Source organism: Ixodes scapularis, unplaced genomic scaffold (genome assembly GCF_016920785.2).
Source record: "Ixodes scapularis isolate PalLabHiFi unplaced genomic scaffold, ASM1692078v2 PGA_scaffold5__190_contigs__length_132052651, whole genome shotgun sequence".
In the NCBI taxonomy this organism is placed as follows: Eukaryota; Metazoa; Arthropoda; class Arachnida; order Ixodida; family Ixodidae; genus Ixodes; species Ixodes scapularis.
Window position 1 is genome coordinate 41,381,252 of NW_024609880.1, and position 25,403 is coordinate 41,406,654.

General features: G+C 44.4%; 1 protein-coding gene across 1 annotated transcript; it reads right to left on the reverse strand.

Annotated features, from left to right (window-relative positions):
• Positions 1–8,367: 8,367 nt before the first annotated feature.
• On the reverse strand, positions 8,368–25,337 carry LOC115315069 ((3R)-3-hydroxyacyl-CoA dehydrogenase). Its single transcript, XM_029974294.3, has 4 exons — positions 25,193–25,337; positions 19,135–19,313; positions 12,089–12,279; positions 8,368–8,829 (listed from the first exon to the last, which is right to left on the reverse strand). Exons 2-4 carry the CDS (start codon positions 19,283–19,285, stop codon positions 8,428–8,430), a joined length of 744 nt encoding a protein of 247 aa, XP_029830154.2. The 5' UTR covers positions 19,286–19,313; positions 25,193–25,337; the 3' UTR covers positions 8,368–8,427.
• Between the last annotated feature and the right edge of the window lie 66 nt (positions 25,338–25,403).

The following is a 25,403-nucleotide window of genomic DNA, read 5'->3' on the forward strand; positions in this document are numbered from 1 at the left end:
CCGAGTCTCAGTCTCCTTACAGTATATAGTTTTGAAGACAGAACAGCTCCGGCTCTCATCTTGTCGCTTTTTACGCATGTGTTGCACGAAACGCTAACTGCAGAGCAACTATATACGAAAAGGATTTCTCTCTTGCAGAAATGTTAAAAATCGTGTTTATTGCACAGTCGTGGCAAAAAAATATATATATATATATAAAGAACTGGACAAGGAACAAGCGATACATAGAGTGCCTTATAGCGGAGGTGCATGGAGTGTTGAAAGCTAGAGTCCGCTTCATCTTCTTTTATTCATCATGGCCAACTTTATCTCTGTGTTATAACGTCAATGGCGCTATCTTTAGGGTGATCTCTCGTGGGAAAAGAATGCCCCCCCCCCCCCCTTGATTGTAATTCGAGACATCGCGGCGAATAATCGTAAATTCGCAGGAGCTGGGTATTTTCCGCTTAGTAATTTGTTTAGTAATTTGATTGAAACTATTCCAATTTTATTTTTAAGGTTGACTTTTTACTAATTCACTGGCACTGCAGCCTCAATTCAAATATTATGTTACAGTCAAAGACGACCTCAGTTGATTGAAAAAAAAAACAAAAAAAAAACATGCAGAAAGATTATTTCATACTGAAAATGACAGTCCTCACTTTTGCGTGCTCTTATTTCCACTGGATCACTGGCGGCTCTTCGTTTATGAAGAACAGCAATACAAGTGTCTACCTACTCTACTATCTAAACGGCGACTGTCACCTTTTGTATAGCCAAGAGTGAAAATAATACCACGGCAGAAATAGTGATGGTAATTTCGCCGTAGAATTACCACCAAATTCCGATAGAAGTTCCTTCAGGCTGAAAAGGGCCAGCACCTCGCTCTTCTTTTTTTTTTTTTTTTTTCTGTTTTGCAATGACTGTACGGTAAGTGTTGAGCTCATAATCTCCTTGAGCGTACAGTAGCCGTTTACGTATTTGAATATTGTCAGTTTAATGAAGGGAAGATGTAAGGTTATGAGGTGTTGAGGTATAAATATTCAGAGGGAACGCAAACGGTGACCATGAAGCATGCCTAGGTTAATTTGTAGTTCTGGGATTTTGTAACAAAGAACCGAAGGTAATTTGTTTTTATCTGCCAAACACCAGTTTGGCGAAAAGCTCTAACCCATAGGGGGAACTTACATTTAGTTCCGTTTGTTCTTGTGCCTTCTTCTGGCGATTTCAATTCGAACGGAGCTCGTTCAAACCAAGCTAGCTTGTAATCCCTGCAATTACTTTTCTTCCCCATAGGTTTAAGGGTTCTTCAAGAATGCCTATATGCAAAGTATATGCTGATCGGTGCCATTAAAAGCAGTTGACGTTGGAGGGAGAACGCCACGTAAGCGCATGACGCAAGAGCGCCGACGGCAGAGCACGCGACAAGAGAGCGGAGCGACACGAGAGCGCACGACACCAGAGCAGCGCGACTGCAGATCGAACGTCAAGAGGGCACCGCGGCAATAGAGCGCGTGTCATTAGAGCGCTCGTCACGAAACCGCTGAACAACAGCTGCAGTCACTAAGCTGCCTTTCCCCGTGGCAGAACGTTCACGTATCGAATCCCCTTCTGCAGAAACTGGATTGTTATACATTGAATTAACAGTTGCGCGATAGCCAGCACTGCGCAATATGTGAGAGCAACTTCATAGTTGCTCTCACATATTGTGTATGTTGTGTTGTACATATTGTACATCCACATACATTGTACAATTATGTTGTACAATATATATTGTAAAATATGCGTACATATATTCTGTAGTCTGAACGTTCGCGGCAAATTACACAAATTCGCCAGTTTCGTCCGAGTTTTGTCAACACTTACAGCCTTGCTGGGCTGAGTTTTGCCAATCCCCAAGACAAGCGAAATATCATCCGTCCTCCTGGCGAACATTCCGTTTACCTTCGGGGACTAAATCATACAGATGCACATTGTCTGAGGGAGACTAATGGCTGCTTTTGCTCGCGCGCGCCTATCGGTTAGTCCCAGTCGAGCGCAGTTAGTCCCCAGCTTTTGCGCACAATACCTAGCTGGAACCAGATGGTCCTTTCGGAGAGCAACTGGGAGTTCAGAGGACCAAATGCTGCCGTTATTTCCTTTAGACCAACGTTTTTCTTAGAGTGTAGTTCGAGACATTCGAACCATGTTAGTACACACGAAAAACGATGACCACGAATTGGCCGGGAAAATACTCATAATTCTTAGGGTTCGTAAACTAGTGTGATAATCAGTTTCTAAACTATACCTCGTTTGAGCTCACGTCAAGATGCAGCCAACGCTACAAGCTAATGGGACCGATGAAACAGCATCAAAAGAGCAGGTCACTGGGTCTTTTCTTTTTAATGGCTGGTTCAGCGATGATAGAACACGCACTTAAACCCGACGAAAACCATAATGGTGCGCTTTTGACACAGTCTGATTGTTCCCATCAACCCTCTGCGTTTATTGAGTGTGGACTTACGGTGAAACACAGTACAATGGCCCAATTTTTCAATATTATCAGGTGACTGTCGACCGCCGGGCCGTGCCGCGGCGGCGTGAGGCGATACGGGAGAGATTACGCGCGTGCGCACAAAAGTCTTTCCGGTGTGAGCGTCGTCTGCTAGGATATTCCGTTGCCCGCACACAACCCCTGCTCCTTACCTGCTGGCAGAGCACACCGCCTTTAAGCAAAGATCTTAACAGCGCTTGCTTGGGTGATACTGCTCATGTGCAGCCTAAACCGCGTCATTCCGCCACTGTTTAAAGGGGCGGTGCAACAATTTCGGGACTTTGGCTAATTAATTGCGGGAATTGATCCCGGACACATATAAAACGAAGGACCGAAATCTATTCTTTCCTGCTTGCCCTAGTTTTCATTAAAAAAAATAAAAGAAATTGGTATCTCTGGCACCTCTCAACTCAACATTGAAGCGGCACCAGCTTCGCCTGTGACGTCATTCGGAGTGGCGTTGGTTTCCGGTTGGGTGCTTCTGGCTTCCGTTTCCCCAGCGCTCGCCGGCTCGCCAGGCTCGCCGCTCTCCCGCTCTCCCGCTCTCCCGCTCTCCCGCCGATTCCCGACCAACATGGCGGCATGGGCGGACGGCCTGAGCGACGTCGAGCGCAAGATGCTTGCGTATAGTAAGTCAGTTGGACTTGTGCGGCGGGCAGTCGACGCGGCGTGAAGTCGAAGTCGAAGTCGAGGTCGAGACACCAGGAACAATAACGATACCACGATACTACGGACCACGACCAACTCACTCCGTCGAGCGAGGGAAAGACGAAACGTCCGGGTTGCTCGTGTAGCCGCCGTAGGCGCCTCGGGCGTCAACGGATGACGGCAGGTTTTGTTGACTTGCGGTAGATGGCGCCACAAATAATTCATACCCTTTTAGCGGCAAAAACGCTTCTGAAGCGTTTCTGCATGCCTAAACAACAAGATTTTTTTTTTTAAACTTAACCTTAAATCAAGCTTACAATTGCCTAACACTGTCACTTACAAAAACCACTCCGAATGACGTCACAACGCAGGTTCCATTTGCGGCCACCATGTGGCCGCAGGTTGGGAAAAAAAGCGTTTTTTATTTTGCGATTACGCAGCGAAATAGAGGTAGTTCGGGGTATGGCGGCACTTTTTCTCTTACTTATGCCGAAGTAAACAATATAAAAAATACAAGCTGCACATTCGTTCAGTGTTAAAATCATTGCACCGCCCCTTTAAGCGGCGCAAGACGAGTATCACGTCAGCGCCAGATAAGAGAAGCAGAGAGAGAGAGAGAGACAAGTCGGCGTTGAATAAACAATGGTGTCCATCAGCGCCCTGCGCTTCTTTGCTACGGAGCGGGGGCGGCTCGCGGTAAACAGAATAGCCTAACAGACGACGCTCGCACCGGAAAGAGCTATGTGCGCACGCGCCTGATCTCTCCCGTATTGCCGCACGCCTCCGCGGCACGGCGCTGGCTGGCCCAGCCGTCGGCGCTCGCTTGGTATTATTAAAAACTTGGGCCACTGTTCTCATAGCCTAACCTTGACGGTTAATTTTTTTTTTTTTTTTGCAGTCGTGAATCTTATTAAATCATATAAAATTCAATTTTCCCACTAAACGTATTTCGCGCAGCAAGAAATATTGCTAGGTTTACTTCTATATGGTGTTTTTAAAGGTTTCGGAGTTACTGATGAAAAAATTAATCAAATAATTTCTTAGGCACACACGCACGCGTTTTCTCGTGAATATTGCCGCTCTTATTGTATTTTTATTGTGTTCTAAAACATAATTTTAAAGCTTTCCACAAATCTTGTTTTATTTTTGAGAAATATCTTTAATAACCGACACTACAAAAATGGGCACGCACAAGAACGAATCTGGGTTTGTCTGATCCTCATAAATTATACCAATCGTTTTGGTACCCCCTAGCGTGAATGGCGCATTTGATAATGACATTTTATTATAGAACCTAACCAATATACAGAGAGCAGCCCAGAAGTATTTTCGTCGTCCTGATAACTTTGCTCACACGTTGTGTTTTCGCAAAGAACAACCAAATTGTCTCGCTGACAAATTAAGCGAAACGTCATTTTACATTGTGCTTACGCATAGTGCGTTTTTTGTCGTATTCTGTGCTTCGCAATTCACCGGGATCCTGATATAGTTCCTCGGCATTGGTTGGTTTGTGTCCCGCATTAAAGTAAATTCAAATAAATATTTTTAAAGCGGTAGCTTATAAGTTCAACCAACCTAGGGAGCCGCGTAAGCATGAAATGTCAAAGTCGGTGAATCCGCACCCGCTAAACGATTTCAACAGAAAACTAAAATTGCCACGGGGTCTACGGATCGAACCCCAGTCTCCGTAATGAAAGTCGGGTGTACTGCAGATTGAGCTACGAATACGTTTTTTTTTTTTTCTTTATTTCTGAGCTACGGATTTAGGACGCAAGAACGGTGCTCTCAGAAAGCGCACGGACTATTTGGTGCGAGGAACCGCGCGGAGATGAGAAGGATCGCAAGGACAAGAAAGAGAAGAGCAAAGGCAAGTGGTGTAGAAAGAACGCAAGTAAGGGGGAGGAGTGTAATGAGCTGGAAAGCAGGCTTCCCCTCTCTGGTGACCCAGAAAATTCAACGCGAAGGATTTGCATCCGGGTGGCGCGGATGGGAAGCGCGCACAGCACCCTAGAGAGACAATAGTGAAACGTAACCTGTTTCAATACAATCCCTTGCCGTGTGCACCAGCTGAACTAAAAGCACCACTCGCTCAAGGCACAGAAAGACTAAAAGTCATGATAACCTAGGCACCACTCGAATAAGAGCACCACCCACCTTATAATTCTACCGCATTTGAACGGGTATGGCTGAATGAACAATAATATAGCCACATTTTAAAGTTATCGTATGTATAACGTAATATCCTTATTGAAAATAACTTTTAGCCCCGATATGTTTTGGACCTTCTCACCTCTTCAAACCCTTTCATTCATACAAACTTTTTTAGCCCTTCAGCCTTTCCCAAACTTTCAGCCTTTCAACCCTTTAGACGCACAATTGAATGTGAACTACAAACCAAGATTGTAGTTATTTAAAGCGTCTTTGGAAGTTTATTTTTGACTGAGTTTCATATGCATGTTGAAACGCAGAAAGACAGTAAAACCAACGTGTACTGAAACCCTACCTCAGCAGTTATGTACAGAACCCATCAGACTAAATAGCGGCAACCGAGTTCACTGTCGATAGAAAATATCGTTCCATGTACTTACAATTCCGCTCGGTAAATTCATGAGATGTACAGCGGTGGAAAAAGCTAATGAGGCCACATGAGCTTGCTGTTGCGAGCGACACGCGCTTGTTAAGCTAGCGGAAAGAGGAAACACGCGAGACCGGCGCCCCCGGTTGCGAGATCAGCGGCTATCAACATCCGGCTATGCCGCCTTACTTTACATAGCGCTGACCTATGGCTAATGACAGGCTTGTAGCCAGGAGTTTGGTTCGGGGGGAGGGGTGGGGGCGCCCATGACACAATACTGTACGAGGAGGAGGGGGGAGAGGAGGCCCCAGCAAAATGGAAGATTTCGGGGGAAGCCCGGGCTCCACGCCCCCCGCCCCCCTTCGCGGCTACGCGCCTGGCTAATGATCTAAAACAGGTCATTGGTATCGAACATAGCAAAGCCGGACAGCGGGACAACGATAGCCGTTAATCTCGCGAACGGACGGCGCTCGGCTCGCCGTGGTTCCTCTCACCGCCAGCATGACGCGCGCGTATAGCTCAACGCCCCGCGCTACTGTGGCTTTGTTGGCTCTTTCCACAACTTAAGAGTAGTTGATCTCCTAAAACTGAGCGCAAATTAACAGTAGTTCATCTACTAAAACACACGCACATGCACGCACACACGCACACAAGCGTTGTCAGCAACATGTTCAACAAACACCACGAACACTGAAACCAACATCGACCGCCGTTGAGGAAATCCCGGGTCACGGTGTCGTCCATTGTTGCGATGACACTTCCGGCATAGGTTTTTCTCGCTGGACGATCTTCTGAAGCCGGACGTACAACGAGGCGCAAGAAACAGAGCCTTATCCGCGCACTGAGCTGTTTCAGGTAATAGACCGCACGTCATAGGACGAAAAGGCGACATAAAATGACTGCTCGGTGCGGCCCCGGTACTAAACGGCCAAGCAAGTTTTTCAACGCATATATTCTGAAGGGTAACGTGGTTTCTCCCACGGACCTGTAAAAACTATTTTGATGGGTGACATGTTCCCCCCCCCCCAAAAAAAAAAAAACAAAAAAAAAAAAACATTGCGACAGACCCAACAGGCTGCTCAAACAACTATGACGGTCTTCTCACACCCTTCAGAAATTCTTGGTGGGTACGTCAGGCGCCTTAAAAAGCTTTGACAGGCATCTTAAACCTCTCAGGTATTGTTAAATGGTGCGTCACGACCTTTCAGATTCTGGTAGACCCTGTAAACTTTTTTTTTTCGTTTTTTTTCAATGGAGGTATTATTCGAGTGTATCCTAAGCTCAAGTGCTCCAACATTATAGTGTGTCGGGTGACCATTTGACTGTGTGGTCAGAGTAAGTCAGCGTTTGCCACAGTTCTCGCTTCATCGGTTACCTTGAAAGCTCTACGAGTGTCCAAATTCTCTGGTATGTTGCACAATATGAGGCGTGCACGATCGGCTGCTTTTTGCGCACCCGCGTTTGTTTACCCCCCAAATACTGCAACGTGCTCCAGACTCCTGTCGATATCAACCAATGAAGGCATGCGCATGGCTACTTTGTCATCGGTGTTCCTTGCACGTTTTCTATGTTGTCTCTCTATGATGGGCAAGCCCGTTCATGCATTCCAATGCGCCGAAGGCGCATCTTGGAACACTTTCTAGTCGCTTTGGTCTACGAGGTATGGCGCTCCTTCATCTTCCTGGAAGTAAATGCAAAGGAGAAACAACTTTGTTTCAAAGCAAGGGCTTATCTTCTCGCGGTCTCAACATATTAAGCCAATTTCTTTGCGAAGTAGTAGACGCAAACAACAATCATGAACGACGTGTTTTGCAATACACTTTCTGTACCTATAGGTGGACAATAAGAGCTGCGACCGATCCGACATTTTCTGCGTGTGCAACCCCAACAACTTTTCAGTTATGACTTGAAGTGTCTCAGAATTCAAATCACTGGGCCTACGCTTAGCATTTCACCAAACGTTTTGCAACAAGGCTTTTTAGACACCGACAGGTACGCCACAATTATGAACGACTGTTGCTGTTCGTTTAGTCCGCGATAATGCGATGGCCAATTACCATGGTCGTGAGAACGAAACAACAAAATAGACACTGGTGGTTGTCACAAATGCTAGTGAGTCTTGCGTCTTCTTTCGCCCACAAATCAAAACTCTTCCTGATGTGCAGCAAACGGCTACAAAAGCCGGAGTGTCATGCTGTTGGATGTCGCGATCCTGGCGGTTGAGCGTAAAACTTGTGGAGAAATTTACTAGAGAGCGCAATGGTGTTTGTTGTCGCAGCGTCCCAACTTATGGCCCCCGAACCTTTTGTGGATTGCCAAACTGGAGAGGAAAGTGTTGCACAGCAGTCGCCTGCCACATCCACTACCGCTGAGGAGACACGGGTGCTGCGACACCAATGCTGTGACACCGCTAGAATCTCGGCTGGAAACAGCATGACACTGGTATAGCATCATAAGGCTCAAATGGAGGGACCAGTTTCTCAGGGGGTGGTAAACACACCAGTCAGAGACGTGTTCCAGGCACCGTAGGGTGGAACTGACTTCCCGATGAATCAAGAAGAAGCTTGTTTTGTTGCGGTACAGGCTGAACACAAAACATTCCGGAAACTCCGACTCCAAAGTGACCCAGGAAAACGAATACGCACGGTTTTATTGGCCCCAAAAAATGTATCTGGGTATATAAAACCCCGTTTCAAGCGAGCCATCCCCCGGCGACTTCCACGCTAGTGCCCGTAATGTAAGAGCTGCCAGGGGAACACAAATATTTAGCCACGTCAGCAACTTCCTCAGCGCGAGCAAACCTTTTCATTGGTATGATTCTGGCGACCTCTTCTTTTAACTGCTCAGATTTAGTAGCCGCCATTGGAGTGTCAGTTGGTCCGGGCAGTAGAGCGTTCACGCGGATGTTTGTGCCGGCCAGTTCTTGAGCCAGAGACTTCGTGAACGCAGTGACGCCGCCCTTGGAGGCTGCATACGCGGCAAAGAAGGGGTACCCACTCTTGCCGAAAATGCTGGCTATGTTGACAATGGAGCCCTCGAGAACCTTATCCTTGAGCATAGCCTTCACAGCAGCCTGGTTGATGAGGAAGGTGCCCTATATACAAAAGAAACATGTTTTCCTTAGATCAGATTGGCATTAACCAGAATAAAAATAATTACATCCATCAGGTCAATTGTAAACTTCAGGGCCAGGCCACGATTGGTAGCGTCCGACAGGTCGGTGCTGCGACATACGGCTCCAAGCAGAAATTTTTCGCATAGGCGTCGTTTGTAGCAGGCGACATTATATCCTAAACAATGTGAGTTTACCTGAGAACAATTTTATAAAAAATCTTATGGCGTTGTAATTGCACAGAGAACAAAATTCTAATCTCAATAGTTTTTTTTTATTTTATTTTTAAAGGGAGTTACAGTTACACGGGTGCCATACTTATTACTTATAAATCAGGTTCTATGGACGTAAAATAGTAAGATAAACTTCATATACAAATTTCTGAATAATTGTTAAATATAGTTAATTACTGTTTTAAGGGCCATGTCGCAATTGCATTTTTGACCAACCTTCCCAATAAGAGATAAAACAGTTTATAAAATTCGAAAAAAATGAAGGGTTTTTAGATATTCATTTATCCGTCTTTAAGTTTTTTCCCTAATTCCCAAATTAAGCCAATGGGTGCCCGATACCCGGCCCGAAAAGACGTTTAGGAGAGTGACGTAGGTGTTTCAGTTACGTCGTCTCTACCTCGTAATTGTGTCGTTGGCGCACCCACCAATGACTCCCTGACGAGATAGTGACGACGGGATTGAAACGTCTATGTCATACTTGTAAGCTCCATTGTGGGCAGGGCCTGTGGCAATTTTTTTGCGCGCAGTTTGGACAACGTGCAATAGATGATGATGGATGATGGGGTTCTTTTGCGTGCCTGCAAACAGCCAAGTGGCCTGAGGAGCAGCGCACTGTCCTGTACACAAATACATAAAAGTTTGAGATAAAAACACAATCAGGAGAAAATGTCTGTTTCACCAAAAAAAGGCATCGTGACTCTGTTGCAGACGTGTCATTGGGCAAGTGGCTCGCACATCAGGATAAAACCTGTCTTTGCATTTTAATGTCCTCCCTGACGGTACCCGGAACCTCAGCGACATCAGCAGATGGGCACAATCAAGAAAACCACGAACAATTTGACGCAGGAAATGTATGTCTCTTGCAATTCGCCCATCGTGCAGAGGCACAAGACCGAGGTCAATGAGCAGGGAATGGTCAGTGAGCAGGGAATGGTAATTGTAGAAACGGCGGCGGCCAATATGTCGGTCGTATAAGGTTCTCATAAACTTACGCTGAACGTTTTCGATAATATTACTAGGTCATATCGTTACAGAGTTCCAAACCACAGACGCGAACTCGAGGCGTGAACTCGAGGCGTGATAGACATAAAAAAAACACAGAGCGACGAAATTTGTTTGTCAGCCACGCAATTACACCCAGTTGGCGAAGCCCTTGACCAACAATGCGGGAGACGTGGAGGCGAAAATTCAATCTCGAGTCCGCAATAAAAGGCAAACACCGATTACTTAATATCTATATAAAAAAATCAGCTTTTTACGAACTTTTTTACATTGGCTAGGCTTGTGGTCGTTGTGGCTGACAATACATTTGCAACATGGACCCATGAGACTAATAATTAAAACAGCTATTGATCATATAAAATTTAATTAAACAAATTACCATAAACTTATCCCCTCAATAATGTTCGCCGACTATGGTAAATACTTGTTCAAAACGGTGCCTGCGTAACTTATATTCCCATTTTAAATATAAACGTTAAAATTAAGTTAAATCACCCGGCATGTTACTGAGGGAAGGTATGTCCTCCATAATATCAGAAACATGCGATATAACTCCGGTCCAATGTTTTTGAAGTTTATTTTTGTTCAACTTGGACGATGCTTTTTCCGATTTTTTTTTTGTAGCATCGGTGTTTTTTGTTGTAAATGTTTGCTTTCGGGGAAAATCTGGGTTTAGATAGTCTTCAATAGCCAGTACGTGGTACATAGTTCACACTAAGTGCCTAATTCGAACGTAAAAGTGATCATACGCAGCACACCTTAACATATGCCTGCTGTTTTCTCTTGCAAACAAGCTTGTGTCGTACATAAAGCAACATTAATATACCCCGTTATTTATAAAATTATTGATATCTTATCACAGTGAACGATCTATAAAAAAAAAAAAGTGAAAGCCGTTTACAAATCCCTGTAACGCCGAATTGGAGCGCAGCTCTTGAGGAGGAGGAGTGAAGGGTACTGAGGGGAGGGTAGACCCCTCCCCCTTCTCCTCCTCCTCCCCTCATTCTTTAATATGCTCCGGGGGGGGGGTGTCACGTGACTTCGGGGAGGGGGTCACGTGACCTCGGGGAGGCGTGACCTGGGGGTGACCTCAAGGCCACGTGACCCCAAAGGTGACCCCCACGTGACCTTGGGGTCACGTGACCTGGAGGGGTCACGTGACCTCGGGGTCACGTGACCTCAGAGGGGTCACGTGACCTCAGAGGGGTCACGTGGGGTCACGTGACGTTGAGATGACCTTGGAAGGGGTCACGTGACCTTGGGGGTCACGTGACCTTGGGGAGGCGACCACGTGACCTCGGGGGTCACGTGACCTCAGAGGGGTCACGTGACTTGGGGGTCACGTGACCTTCAAAGGGTCACGTGGGGTCATCTTGGGGTCACGTGACCTTGAGATGACCTTGGAAGGGGTCACGTGACCTCGAGGGGTCACGTGACCTTCAGGGGGTCACGTGGGGTCACGTGACCTTGAGATGACCTTGGGAGGGGTCACGTGACCTTGGGATGACCTTGGTTACGCCGACGGCGACGGCGACGGCGACGGCGACGGCGACGGCGACGCCGACGCCGACGGCGACGCCGCTCAAGCCGGGAACGGGCCCCTAAGAGCTGCGCTCTAAAAACAGTATCTTGTATAGTTCAATCTTCTAGATTGTCCACGCAGGCAAAATTTTAATTTTTCACCATGTATATTTGGCGGACTTAGAGGTAGCATGTACCGAAAGAAAATGAAACGAAGTAAAATAAATTCCGAGGCAAGAAGCCTCACGGATGGTATACTAAGAGCTGTGTTTCGGCCCCAGAAAAAATAAAATTTGTGGACAACGATGTTTGTTTTGGTGAAGCTTTTTCTTTTTGTTCCTATTCAAGAACAGCTTTGATTCATTTTTCTTTGTTTCCCTGATGTATAACCACCGGATCGGTTGTTTTGAATACTCACCTACTCGATGTTTTTTTCCGGGCTTTATCGGTATTAAGCAAAACTCAGAACCCTAAATGTAACTAACCTTAAGATTCACTCGCAGCAGTTCATCGTAGTCGTCTTCTGTCATGTCCACGACGGCGCATTGCTTGTCGATGCCAGCGCAGTTGACCACGATGCTCATGGGAGTCCGGCATCGGGAGCTGACGCTGCTCATGAGCGCAGCGACAGAGGAGGAGTCGCCGACGTCCACATGAAGAGCCCGGTGAGCTTCGCCTGTTAAAAAAGTGAATGCGGTGGACAGACAGAAGTAAGTTTCATGTCAGGAGGATTCAAAGCTTTTGCAAGGTCAGGGATTTTCCTGTTCCTGTTTAAATAGTCTAGTACACAACTAAAATTATTCCTGATGTCTGATATAATCCTAATCTCCTGTTTCCTAAAACTGGCGCCTCTGTGATCAATTTTAAATTATACCATAGGGTTAATAATACGCATGCTGAACGCAATATAACTCATAAAAAGCAAGTTCACTTACTCAGTGTGAATTTTGATTTCAACCTGCATGATTTATGTCTCTTATGAGTGCCTATGCTCAAGCTATAGTGATACCTTTTATAAAAATAAAGAAATAACTGCCTTATATTATAGTTTTCGATTGTTCATTGACAGGCGTCAAACCGAAAAAAATAACCTTCTGTTTTATTTTGAGCAAATCCACCAACAATTCTTATGAGAAAGTATAGAAGCGTAGAGCCCCAAAAAGGTGCACACAAGCTCTCGTTTACCAGCTAGTTATTAAAGTACACTAACTAGGGTGACCATATTCCTCAAGGTAGAAACCGGGACATCCCGGCGAGGAAGGGGGGGGGGGGGGGCGGGGGAAGGGAGTTGCCAACCGAGACTCTACATGTGTGCTATATCACTCTTTTCAATAAAAAAATTATATCCCTACACACAGGCCCGTAGCCAGGATTTTGTTTCGGGCGGGGGGGTGGGGGGGGGGGGGGGGGGCATGACAAAATGCTGTATGAGGGGGAGGGGGGAGAGGCGGTCCCAGCAAAATAGAAGATTTCGGGGGGGGGGGGGGGGGCAGGCCCCATGGGCCTCCCCCATGGCTACGTGCCTGCCTACACACCTGTCTTTGCGAGAGAAAAAGTGTTTGAAGGTAAGAGCAGTTCTAAATTTCACTCTCTGGGCAAATGTTATAAAGTACCGGTGCTCATTTCTGTAAGATATACTTGTAACGAGTAGGCATAGTGTCGGTTTGTTTAAATCGCGTGGTGCTAGTTCCGAGACTATGCGCTCCTACGAAAACGGGACATGTTTTTTTATCAGGACAAAAAAACGGGACGGCAGAAGTGGACCTCAAAAACGGGACTGTCCCGGCCAAAACGGGACGTCTGGTCACCCTAACACTAACACAATCCATTCCGTCACTTATTATACCACATTTAGAACCAATCAAAGGCCACATGCTCTCAAATGTGTGAGTGTGTTACAAAACAGAATATCGTTACGAGTTCCAAAATTTACTGATTTACCCATACGTTATGAACGATGGAAGAACCATACCTAACCAAATAAAGTAATCGCAGAGGGTAATACGGTTTCTAAATATGCATGTTTTTACTGTGCAAGTGTGTGTTTAAAGGAATTACGTTCTTCGTCATCATTGTGTTCTCCCGACCATTAATTTGATCTTCTATAACATGCTTTAACAGGCCACTTTGCGTCGATACGAAGTGTCGTCACGACCAGGGTTGTAAAGTACCTAGGTACAAGTAACTGTAAATCGGTATCTAGGTATTTTTGTTGTACCTGAGGTACAAACCTAGGTACTTTCATTTCTCAGTATCTGTATCTGTATCTTAGGTACATTTTCCTGTAACTTGTAACTAAGTGAAGTTACTTTTTACAGGTACTTTTCTATTCACTTCGTGAAAATCGTAGAAAACACAATACAACATATAACTGAAAATAAATTATAATTACAGTCGTAAATCAATTTAACATCACGTAGTCCACTCAATAAAACAAACTCAAATTTTGCACTTTACAAAACTGAAAATGTTTGTGAAGAAAAAAAAACTGGGAGAACGATTAGCGATAGGGTTATCGGGTCCCGTTCGCATGTCCTTCTCAATCGCTTCTCATGCTCTTGAGTCACACAGCGACCTAGTTCTTATGATACAACACTCCCGGCGCGATCGAGGAGCTTTTGCCAGTGCTTTGATGCCATTTTACCCCGCAAGGTTTATTTAAGTGTTTGCTCGGCACGCGCTAACAACACTCGATGCGATAATACCTTTACCCTGACACAGACAGACATCGAGGCACTCTAATGACGGCAGGATCGCAGTGCCATTCCCAAGCCCTCCGTTGCCTAGTCGGTATCATGTCTGGTCCGCAGCCGAAGGGTCGTGGGTGCAATCCTGCGTAAATTCTTCAAACTTTTATTTAAGGCAAATGAATTAGTTTATCAAGTGGGATCATTTGAAACATGCGGCGACCATTAATTTGTATGTCTTTAGCCACCTTCATTCCACGCGTGACGTCACGTTTCACATGAGCGTTGTGGGTTGTTTGAAATTTCCGCGCGAAGTCATGTGGCTGTGACGTCACTACCCTATCGACCATTCAGGAATTTCCCGTGACGCCACCGACACCACCGACATCCGACGGATTTTCTGTGACACGAGCTCCTAAACGCGCTCGTGTTACAATATTCTCTTCCTTCCTAAAAACGAAAGAAAAAACGTGAACGCTTGAAGACTTTCGCGCGTCGTTGCGTTGCGAAGGTTAGGTGCGTATGCACTCGACACTTCGTTTCTCCATGCGGCCGACGTCTTCAGTGCCCGCCGATGGCTTCGATGCCAGTGCTGGCGCTGAAGAGCAAGCCACGTCAACAAGCGAGTTTGAGCGGGACGTCGTAAACAGTGGAAGCTGTGTCCTCGGTGAGCCAATTGGAGCGTGAGAGTAAGGCACGTGAGGACTCAACTCCGATGTGGACATCTGTGCAGCGCCGTCACGTGCCTCGCTCCAGTGACCTTATTGGCTCCCCGGGCCCTTCTGTTTTACCCTTTGCCACCTTCTACTGAGTTGGAGGCTCCTCCGGTGGCTGTTTCTCGCCGACTGTACAGTACACCAAAGTTTCCGACAAGAAGTCTGGACTGTTTCAAGCACATGCCGCTGCTGAAAAGCGTGTTCTTAAAATTCAACACAGGGCTTCCAAGCATTGCGGCGTTGGAGCGCGTTTTTAGCATAGGAGGAACAATTGTTACTACCAAACTGCGATCGAAGATGTCGGATGAACATTTCGAAGAAGTCCTGATTCTGAGGTCAAATCGAGCACTCAAGTGAAAAAGACAGTCTTCGAATGCTCTGGTGAGCGTTTTGCCTTATTTCTCCCACTGACACCAATAAAGCACGTTTATCAAACTTGTTTTTTTTTTTTACATCCCAGTATACAAAGGATTTAATTCCAATAATAATGTGACAAATTTGAGAAAAATACTTGACGTGAAAATAAAAAGTACCTTTGAAGTAACTGTACCTGTACCTAGGTGCATTTTTAAGCGAGTAGCTAGATACGCACCTAGGTACATTTTCGTATGAGTAACTGTAACTGTATCTTAGGTACATTTTTGAAGTAACTTTTACAACCCTGGTCACGACGCAATCAAGTTGCAATACAGCCACAATCCCTGTGAAGTGGACAGGCGATGCCTCTATCAGTCGCCGGTTACCGCTAATGGTTGCTAAGAAGAGCGAATGGAACTCCGAATACCTAAAATTGACGGGGGGGGGGGGGGGGATGAAGATAACATTTAGAAACCAGAGCTGTGTCAAATTCAGCGAGGGAAATGGGCTCCAAAAGCCTGAGTCTTGCATGCAACTAAAAAAAAAAAGCCATATTTATCATGATTAAAAAACGCTGCCAGCCCATTCCCTCATTACACAAACCCTATAAGCTACCACCATGAGAATCAACTCCAACCTGACACTTCTACTGTGTGACGGGAGTACACTTCTCCTAAAAATTAGAGATGAAACGGAACCCATTCATTTCTGTCCTTAGAACTGACTTTCAGCACAGTCAACTCGCCTAGCTCATATAAAGCCTTTAAAACCACGAACAGTGATCGTAAAATACATCTTGAGGTACGAAAATTGCCAATTAGAAAAGGCGTCAAAAAAAAAAAAAAAAACGGTGCTACAGTCAAGTAGTAGAACAAGGCTCCTTGTTCAACTTGCCTATAGCTCCTTTTTATTTTCGGTGCCTTTTTCAATCAGCATTGTCAACCAGGCGGTATTTCACTCTACTGCGCGTTATTTCTTTGCAACGCTCGTTATTATGTTCTGCACCTTGTCTTCTCAACTTTTCTAGGGTCCTTGTCGTTTTCCTCGTCTTTCTCATCCAGTGATATGAATCACCTGACCAAATTATACAATCTGCTTAAGAACTGCCCTTCGTACCATGGTGGCCGCTTCCTGCATAAACCAATATGCCCATGAGGCCAGACTTGTTTCACGCGAGGTTTCGTGCCTTCCTTTTTTATGGCGCTTTGACACTGGTATTAATTTCGTCGAACGGGTCGAATACTGCTGTCATAATAACTGCCTTAACACTTGCCGGCCATTTTTTTTTTTTTTTTAGTTTCTGATTTAAAATATTTTATTTGATATCTGCTAATTTTTTGTATAAGAGAAAGCCTGAGAGTATGTCAGATGAAACACTGAGCAGAATAAATAAAAAGTGAAACTATAGTCACTGAAAATTTCGGGAACGCGAAACGTTGAGAATTGCTGCCATCTTATTGCAGTTACGAAGTCGACAAATTTGGGGCATTACCCGATAGGAACCCTAGTAACAATCACGAAGTGAAAAACGTAAAGCTAAGCCGCGCCTTTTTTATGCCATCCGATTTTCTCGCAACTTCGGGCCGCCATGACAGAGGGAGATATATAGGTTGTCCCAAGTCACCTGGCTCGATCTAAAAGAGACCGTAAATATCGACGCCTGCAGGTAGAAATCTAAACTTTTCGTCAAAAATGTATTTCACAGGTCGGTTTTTTCTTGTACAATTAGAAAGCGTAGCTCCCTTTCTGTAAAAAAAAAAAGGTCCAGGAAACATGCCAGGGGGAATGGCGGGCAGCGACGCAGTCGACGAAGTCGACTTGCGGGGCGGGCGTGTTTGGCGCTCGTATTGATCGATGGCGCTATTTCCTTAGCGAGACTAGAGTTCCTGTATATAGCGACCTACGGTAGCAGAGTTGCGCATTCAGCCTCGGCGGGTGGCTGTAGCGCCGGCTTTCCTGCACGCTCTGGATGCTTTGCTCCTCACGTGACTAAATTCGGCGAATAGCGGCGCTGCACGCTCCGCCGCGCATGGAAAACAAAAAAAGAGGAGAAGGAGGCGAAAGCAGGGAAACATATGCCAGCTCTCGGCGGACGTCGGCGGAGCGACCGTAAAGGTGGCTTTCTTGCACGGCAGCGGATGCTTTGCTCCTCACGTGATGAATCTCGGCGAATAGTGGCGTGGCGGCAAGGTGAAAATAAATGCGCAACTCGGCTCCCCCTTCAGGGGAGCATATCGAGGAACTCTAATCGAGACTGCTCGCGACCACCGTGCTTTATTAAAATGAAAATAATCTTTTTGTTATGTAAATTTGGTTAAAAAATAAAGCCGGACAATAAAAGCAATTTCGCGTGTCGTCTGCTTTCTTTCGCTGGTCGGCTACACCTCACGACACTGCTTGCTCCCGACGCCATCTATCAATACGCGCGCCAAACGCGTCCTTCAACTCGACTTGGTAGTCCGCGTCGCCGCCCCCCGTTGAGCCTGTCAAGTTTTTTGGCCCTATTTTTTACAGAAAGCGAGCTACGTTTTATAATTTTACAAGAAAAAACCGACATGTGAAGTACACCTTTGAGGAAAATTTTATATTGCTACGAGCAGGCATCGATTTTTACGGTCCATTTTAGGTCGAGCCTGGTGACTTTGGACACCCAATTTATTTCCAGTTCTCTTACGTTTACCTTGCGTTTGTGTCGGTGTCCAAACGACTCTTGGTTCCCGGGCGAGCAACCGCGCGAGAGCCGTGCTCTAGAAATGACCCCGTTAGTGATTTAGAGCGGCCGATGCTCATCAGCACGAACGAAATGTCGCAAATGAAGTTCTTTTGATTGTCTCGAGCGAGGAACGCCACTGACGCAGCCGAGCTTTGGGTGATCGCAGAACGGCGGCATAGCAGACGGTGCCAGCCTACTTCGATGTGCTGCCTCCAACTGGCGCAACGCAAAGATGAGGCGCTGGTGACATAGGCGGCGCCTCTTCGGACCATCTCTGTACTATGATATATACCCTCCTCGTATCATTATGGCACGTGTACATGCAAGGTGACACGGCGTTCTGGGAAAAAAACCTCGAATAGCACAGCAAGCTAGTCAAAGCGTTTGAAAATCGGGCATTTCAGAGACTCGTTTGGCGCTGAGGGAAGCGTAATTAAAACTTTCGGAAGATGTTCAGCTACAACAAAGACTTAGCTTCGCGACCTTTGCGTGGTAGCTGGGCGCGCATCTCGGTGCCTGAGGAAGGTAGGTAGATACCCATTGCCATTGTAGAGCCGTTCACAAAGTGCTTTAACACGTTTCAGGACTTGTAGGTTTTTTGTACTTTTCAGGTATACAGCCCTGACGGCTCGAATAGATAAATACTCCTGAAGATGCATGCCCACGATCCCTTCGGCACATTCGTCGTGTCTTTAAGGAACAAGTGCTATATTTCTTGTCATCCAAAAACTCAGGAAGGCGTGATGATCAAGTATGAGCGAATTTCAAGAGGTACCGCATTTGGTCCGCGGCATTGAGACTTTTAACATCGGTGTTAGTCCCTGCGGGTCCTCAAAAACAAGAAAACACAATATCCCACCGGAAGCCACATACTCCTCTCGAAAGTTCGCCCGTGTTTGTCTGCTCACCCAAAAAATATTGTCTTAGAAATAAATGTTTAAGGGAATGTTTTGAACTCTGAAACGTACCAAAAATATTTGGGCTTGTTCGCCCCCCCCCCCCCCCCTCATGCATTTGAACTGAAAATTCTGAAATCACAAATCAGAGACGGCACAAACCTTTCAGCTCAGCAGCAGTTACTTTCGCCGCTTCTAGGTTGATGTCGGCCACCACGACAGTTGCCCCATCTCCTGCCAGGGCATGGCAGACCGCTTTGCCGATGCCACTTCCTCCACCGGTGACGATCGCAAGCCGACCCGAAAGGGACATCTTGATTGACTATTCCAAGTTGTCAATGCTGCAAATAGTATCCACGCTTATGTTTTCTTTAATCATGTATACTCACCCCACAAACCAGCCCTTCTTGTTCTAGCGACCTTGTAGACTCGCGTTCTTAGTATGTTTAATAAAAAACAAGTTCTTTTTCACTGCACAAACTGAAATATACTTACCGTGCACGAAATTGTGGAGGCGCCATGAAAACCCTCAAGACGGTGTAAGTAAACACCCTGCTTAGTAGTTCTGCCTCATTTATACGAAGATAATTGAGCTCGCCCTTCACTATGGCCTTGTTTCTGGACTATTAATGTGACACGCTAATATAGTTTGCTCCCGAGATGTTCAAATAATTATGAATAACGACACTTAGGTCCGTTTTCGTTAAGGACGGTCTTTAGGGCCATGCCTAGATATCTAAACTAGAGATTAAATATATCGAGAAAGGAATCTAAAAGATAATGTCGGCGGGAGCACTAAATAATATTCTATAGCACTTATATATTTTTTTAGAAATTAGGGATCTGTGTTGATTTAAAACATTAACCCGATTAATCGCCAAACTTTAATCGATTATTTTAAAAATTACTTTGTCTCGTTCAGTTTTCAGCATATTACTTTTAAAACTCAAAATTACTTTTTGTTGTTCTTCCGGTAAGGTGATAAATGACGCAATATATACAAATTTGATTATGAATAAACAACAATGTGCAGTTAAACATGTTTAAAGACACTCACACTCACAGATAATTACTTCTGCTGCATAAAACTGAGAAGTGTTTTTCTTTACTTTTTTTTTTACAATTCCCGGCAATAGCGATTTTTTTTAAATGTTTATAGTAGTTTCGGTTGCGTTAAAGGGGCATTATTGTTGGAGACAGATTAAAGCGCCGTTCATATATATGCGACCGAGTACGACCCAGAGAGAGACCAGACCGGGTTTTAAGCCTCTTGCGATGTCTTAGGACCAGCTACGCTGCAGCACATCCGGTCCTAAGACATCGCAAGAGGCTTAAAAACCGTTCTGTTCTCTCTCTGGGTCGTACTCGGTCGCACATATATGAATGGCGCTTTAATCTGTCTCCAACAATAATGCCCCTTTAACGCAACCGAAACTACTACAAAAATTAAAACTCCTTTGCCTCGCGAAATTTCGAAGACAGAAGATGTTCTTTCTGTTGTTTGTGACAAGACAAACAAAGCCAAAAGTAGGAGATGCAAATTTTTTCACCGTCAAAATCATTGCACATTTCCTTTAAAAGTAAGTAAGTACGCTTCTCGGGGTTTCTTTTACGAAATGGCAACTCAATACGTTATCGTTACCAAAGAAAAGTAACTGATAAGAAGTAACTCGTGTAACGCTTTACGTACATGTTTCATTTTCAATCGTCGTACTCCTGCGTCGGTGTCAAGCTGGTATGTGAACTTCACACAATCAAACTTATTAATGATTAATATATATATATATATATGTATAATTCCTAACTTACTATTTAATCTAAAAGAGGGCCAATTACCTTAAACACTCATAACTAAATGCACCCATAAATTATTTGAAATTTCTTCTGCAAAATCTTTTCAGGCATCTTTATTCATGATAGGCACTTTTATAGGTGATATGAGAGATCCTCAATCAATTATTGTATATAAAGTTTATTTTAATAACTGTGTTCCTGATATAAATTCTTAAACATATAGATCGTTTTACGATGACTGGCGTTATTTTGAATAACGTAGCGCCATCGGGCTAGCGTCAAGTACCGCGGGCATGCTGACTGGTTAGAAACGTTTGCGAAAGTGCTCTCTGGGGCGCCGCTCCACGCTGGGTATGCTAGTCAGGTGCCACAAATTGCTGGGTATCCTACTTAGGGCGAATCGTGTGCTCTTGTGTGCCCAGAATAGATTTTTTCAACAGATTGAGAGCCTTTCCTGCCCCTCATTATGGCATTCGCCGGTGCGACGCTACTGAGAAGTGCGGCACTGAACGCACCACCGATAGAATTCGCAGGCTCAAAATATTGCACCAGTTAATAGCGATTAAATTCCCCTTCAGTTTTTCTTTTTTTGGAATCGGTACATTTAGATTTTTTTTGTGTGTGTTGTTAACAGCAACAAAATATTATGTGAATAATGACACACGAAATCAGAGCATTGAAGGGAACGATCGAAGGCAACTCCCTCCGGCTTGCAGATGTTTATACGAGTTCTAATTAAGGATCCCGTGTGGACTAGAGTGTCATTTGTCAAGAACTGAAAACAGCAAAGTCCGGAAGGGCTGATCGCCAGAGAGAGTCGATCAATGATTCAGTGATTCGAAATCGATGCATGAGCAGGTTTCAGCAATAGAAATTGAAGTTTCTTTCCAGTAATGTTGTGAGGGCCAAAATAAGTTCACGGCTCTCTTATATAGCGCAGGGCATCGGGATTCAGGAAAACCAAGAAACTAACCTTTGAACAATTTCTGGTAACACTTGGCGCCGGAAACCTACATCCAACTAAGTGTTGTAGTCTGTAGATTATAATATCAATTCAATGTCACCATTGCAAAATATCAGTACTAAGAAAATTTAAGTTGAGAAAGTTACAAGCTGAAGTAGCAGTTCTCACGAGAAACGTTGCACGCAGCTTGCGAGCTTAGCCCATGTACATTGAGGATATAGTGTTAAAGGGATACTGACGGACCTCAAAAAATTATTTTCTTATTTTTTTTGCCAGACGATTTATTATGGTGTAAGAAGGCTACCCAGTCACTATTTTGCTACAGTGTCACATATGTTTTTAATGAACTAAAAAAACGCTACTGCTCGAAGCCAAAACCGAAACTGGACAGGGGAGGAAGGAGAAATATACAGGAGGAGAAAGCTACCAGAAGTCACGTGGCTGTGCAACGCTTTGTTTTTCAATCAACGTATTTGCAGCATTCAGAAGCCACACAAATAGGTATATTTTTGCCTATTTTTAGTATTGAGTGTGTGCCTTCTGTGATCCGCAACTTTGATCATCTTAGGTGGTTGTGTTTAAATCAAAGCAAAAGGCACGTGACGACAGAAAAAAGAGTGAGCGCGACTCAAACCGGCCAGTTCTCGATTGGCTGTTTTCGGGCCGAAAGAAAACGAATTTCGAACCGCGAATTATGTTCTGGATAGTTGCGCTCTCATATGTCATGTACAATTAGAGAATGGGCGAGCATAAATACCCTGTCAGTGTTCCTTTAAGTGTGGGCGCTCCATTCACTAAATGTTGCGAGCACACTAGATAGGATTGCGTCCGGGAAAAGTGCTTTCGGTTAACGGACGCAACCCACTGCCGCCAGAGGCCTTGGTCATATTGAAAGCGAAGGAGTTTGAAAACATTGCAGCCGCAGTTGGGTCCCGCGCTCGACAAAGATGGCCTTCGATAATATTCTGCGCTTCAGGTTGTTATTCGTGCAGCTTCTTAGCGAAGAAGTGTGCCTCGATGACCAGGTGATTGTCGTCATTGAATTGGCTCGCTCTAACTAAATCTGGAAGGAAAGAGATAGAAGAAATTGCGAAGAAAACAAGCGAACTTTGAGTAACCCACGCGTCCAAGGCGTTCATCCGGGGCTTTCGCTCGTTCTGAACTATCCAAAAAAAAAAAAAAAAAGGAAAGCGCCGGCAGCCCTTTCCACTTTTTTTCTTGCTCTCTTTTAGTGAAAAGGTCGTTAGAAGTAGTGTCTCTTTTAAGTGATGTTCATAAATTTTATGTTTCTGCCGGCTGAACAAAAACAAAATGCACAGTTGCGCTCGGCGGAATTATGACCATTAGATACTCAGACCGTCAGAAAATGACAAATTAAAAAAGCTGCAATTTCTAGTAGAACATTATGTCTACTCTGCTATATTTAACACGAAATCATCAACATGAAAAGGTGGGGTTTTTGTGCGAATAGACTTGACTGACATCTTGTTAACAACAAAGCTCAACAGATAGGCTATGCAAGTTTATACTGTATAAGAAATTGTTTATATGGGTGGGCGCTATTTTAGGCCAGATTCGATCTGTGTACGAAGGTTTCGTGTAAATTAGAGCGAACAACTTTGGTCACTCCTTAATGCATGACATTTGCCTGCATTACGGGGCCGAGTGTAAACAATGTTGGTTAGGAAAACAAGCGTTGTGATTGCCACTGGATATTTCTATAAAAGGTAGACTTAACGGGCTTTTAATAACCTTTCGTGACATTTTGAAAATATTGCTTTCAGCTTCAGTTGAGTTGTCAATATATATAAAATGGGGCCGAAGGACGAACACTTTTTGCACGCGTTGTAATATTCGAATTCCAAACATACATACCTGAAACTGGGTAGGCGAACGTAGTTTGACATCAAGTCTGATGTCTATTTTATTAGAGCTCAGGTCGGAAATTGTAAATTATTAAAGATAGAGCAAAACCGGCGTGCATCTCCTGTGCCTTATACCGGATGTTTTCATTTTCACACAGGTTTTTGAACTTGCTTCCAGGGGAGCTTTGTTCACATGTTTTTTAGAACAATTAAATAGCGCTATTATTTTGCTAATCACCAGCCTCTGCTCTTGGTCTCTAGCTTTCATGCGTTCAGAAAGCCACGCGGGATCCAACTTATAAACCAGCATGCAGGCGACAAACAGCCTGGTATGGGAGAGGAAATACACGGCCTCTGACTTTGCTTTGCTTTATTTTTTTTTAACATATCACTACCTGAAAAATGACCCCCCCCCCCCCCAACTTTAAAAGAAGAAAAAAAAAAAGAAGAAAAAGCTGCATACAGGTTTTGCTTAACTGCGTTCGAATGCCCCGTTTCAGGTATGTACGTTTGGAATTCGAGTTTTGCATGGCGAGCCAAATATGTTGGTGCTTACAGAAGCACCCTGCTCATTATAAAACGTAGTTTGTAAACTTATTTCACGCTATGACGTGTTTCCCATTTCATCATTTTATTCACTGTAGTAATTTCTTTACTTAAAAAGCACAACTACGATTCAACTTTCAATACTGCGACACAAAGTTCAATTAATCATGCGTGTTTTATGCGACCATCCACACTTTGTGATCTTTCGATTCAGATAAAATGCATGTGAGTGAGGACAACATGTGGATATTGCTTCGTATATAAACGACGTTCGGTACGTAGGTCTAAATTCATTTTACTCTTGTGTTGAAATTATACAACGGAATTTTCTTTTGGTGCCTCAAAATAAATACATATTGTATGAACGATGAAGAACTATATAGTTACTCGTTTTACGCGGAAATAACCCTTTAAAAAAAAAGATTCTGAATTTAGTGGTCTAGACTTGTTGGAACCGGTTCAAACCAGTTTAAATGGCTATTTTTGCTGACCGTGAACCCAAATCCATACTGAACAGATACAAATTTCTCTTCAACAACCTGCTTTTCAGTCGAAGTAAGAACATACACAAAATCTGTATACCTAAACATTTTTTTTAAATATTACCTGTAGAGCTAAGCAGTGCTTTCATTTATTGATCAAACACCTCAAACAAAACTGGACTATACCGGCCAAACCAATATACGAAGTGGGAACAAATTTACGCACTAGACATTAAATTCTAGGTTGTCTAAGTACGCATTGATATGACTATAATTTCAAAGGGTGCTCACTCATCGCGCTTCAGTTAAATATATTTTAGTGCACGGCTATATTACGCGTATTTTCAGTTCGCAAATAATTTTCACATGAGCCAACATAAAAGTAAGAGGACACCTCGTGTCCATTCAGACTATACGATGCGCATTATACATTAGCAAACTTTATATGAGATTATCACTACAGTCCAGGTGTTGACAGATAATCTCCTCAAACACACAGTGTACACTTTACTAGAAAACGCAATAAAATTCACTAAAGTGACACTTCAAACAAAATGAAATTTACTAACCTGACTCGAGACCATCGAATTCCGAGAGTTCTTTGTTCCTTCTGTCTGCTGTCTGCTTTCAAAGAACCTGTTTTTCCGGCTCTGGTTATCGGTGCCTTTTAAGTGCTGCGGGCACACAAAGCCATCTCGAACTCCCGTAAATATGCGTATCCCGTCGGGTGATATGCGCTAAGTGGACAAGGATAATGCCACTTAGTGCTGCCGGGTTCAG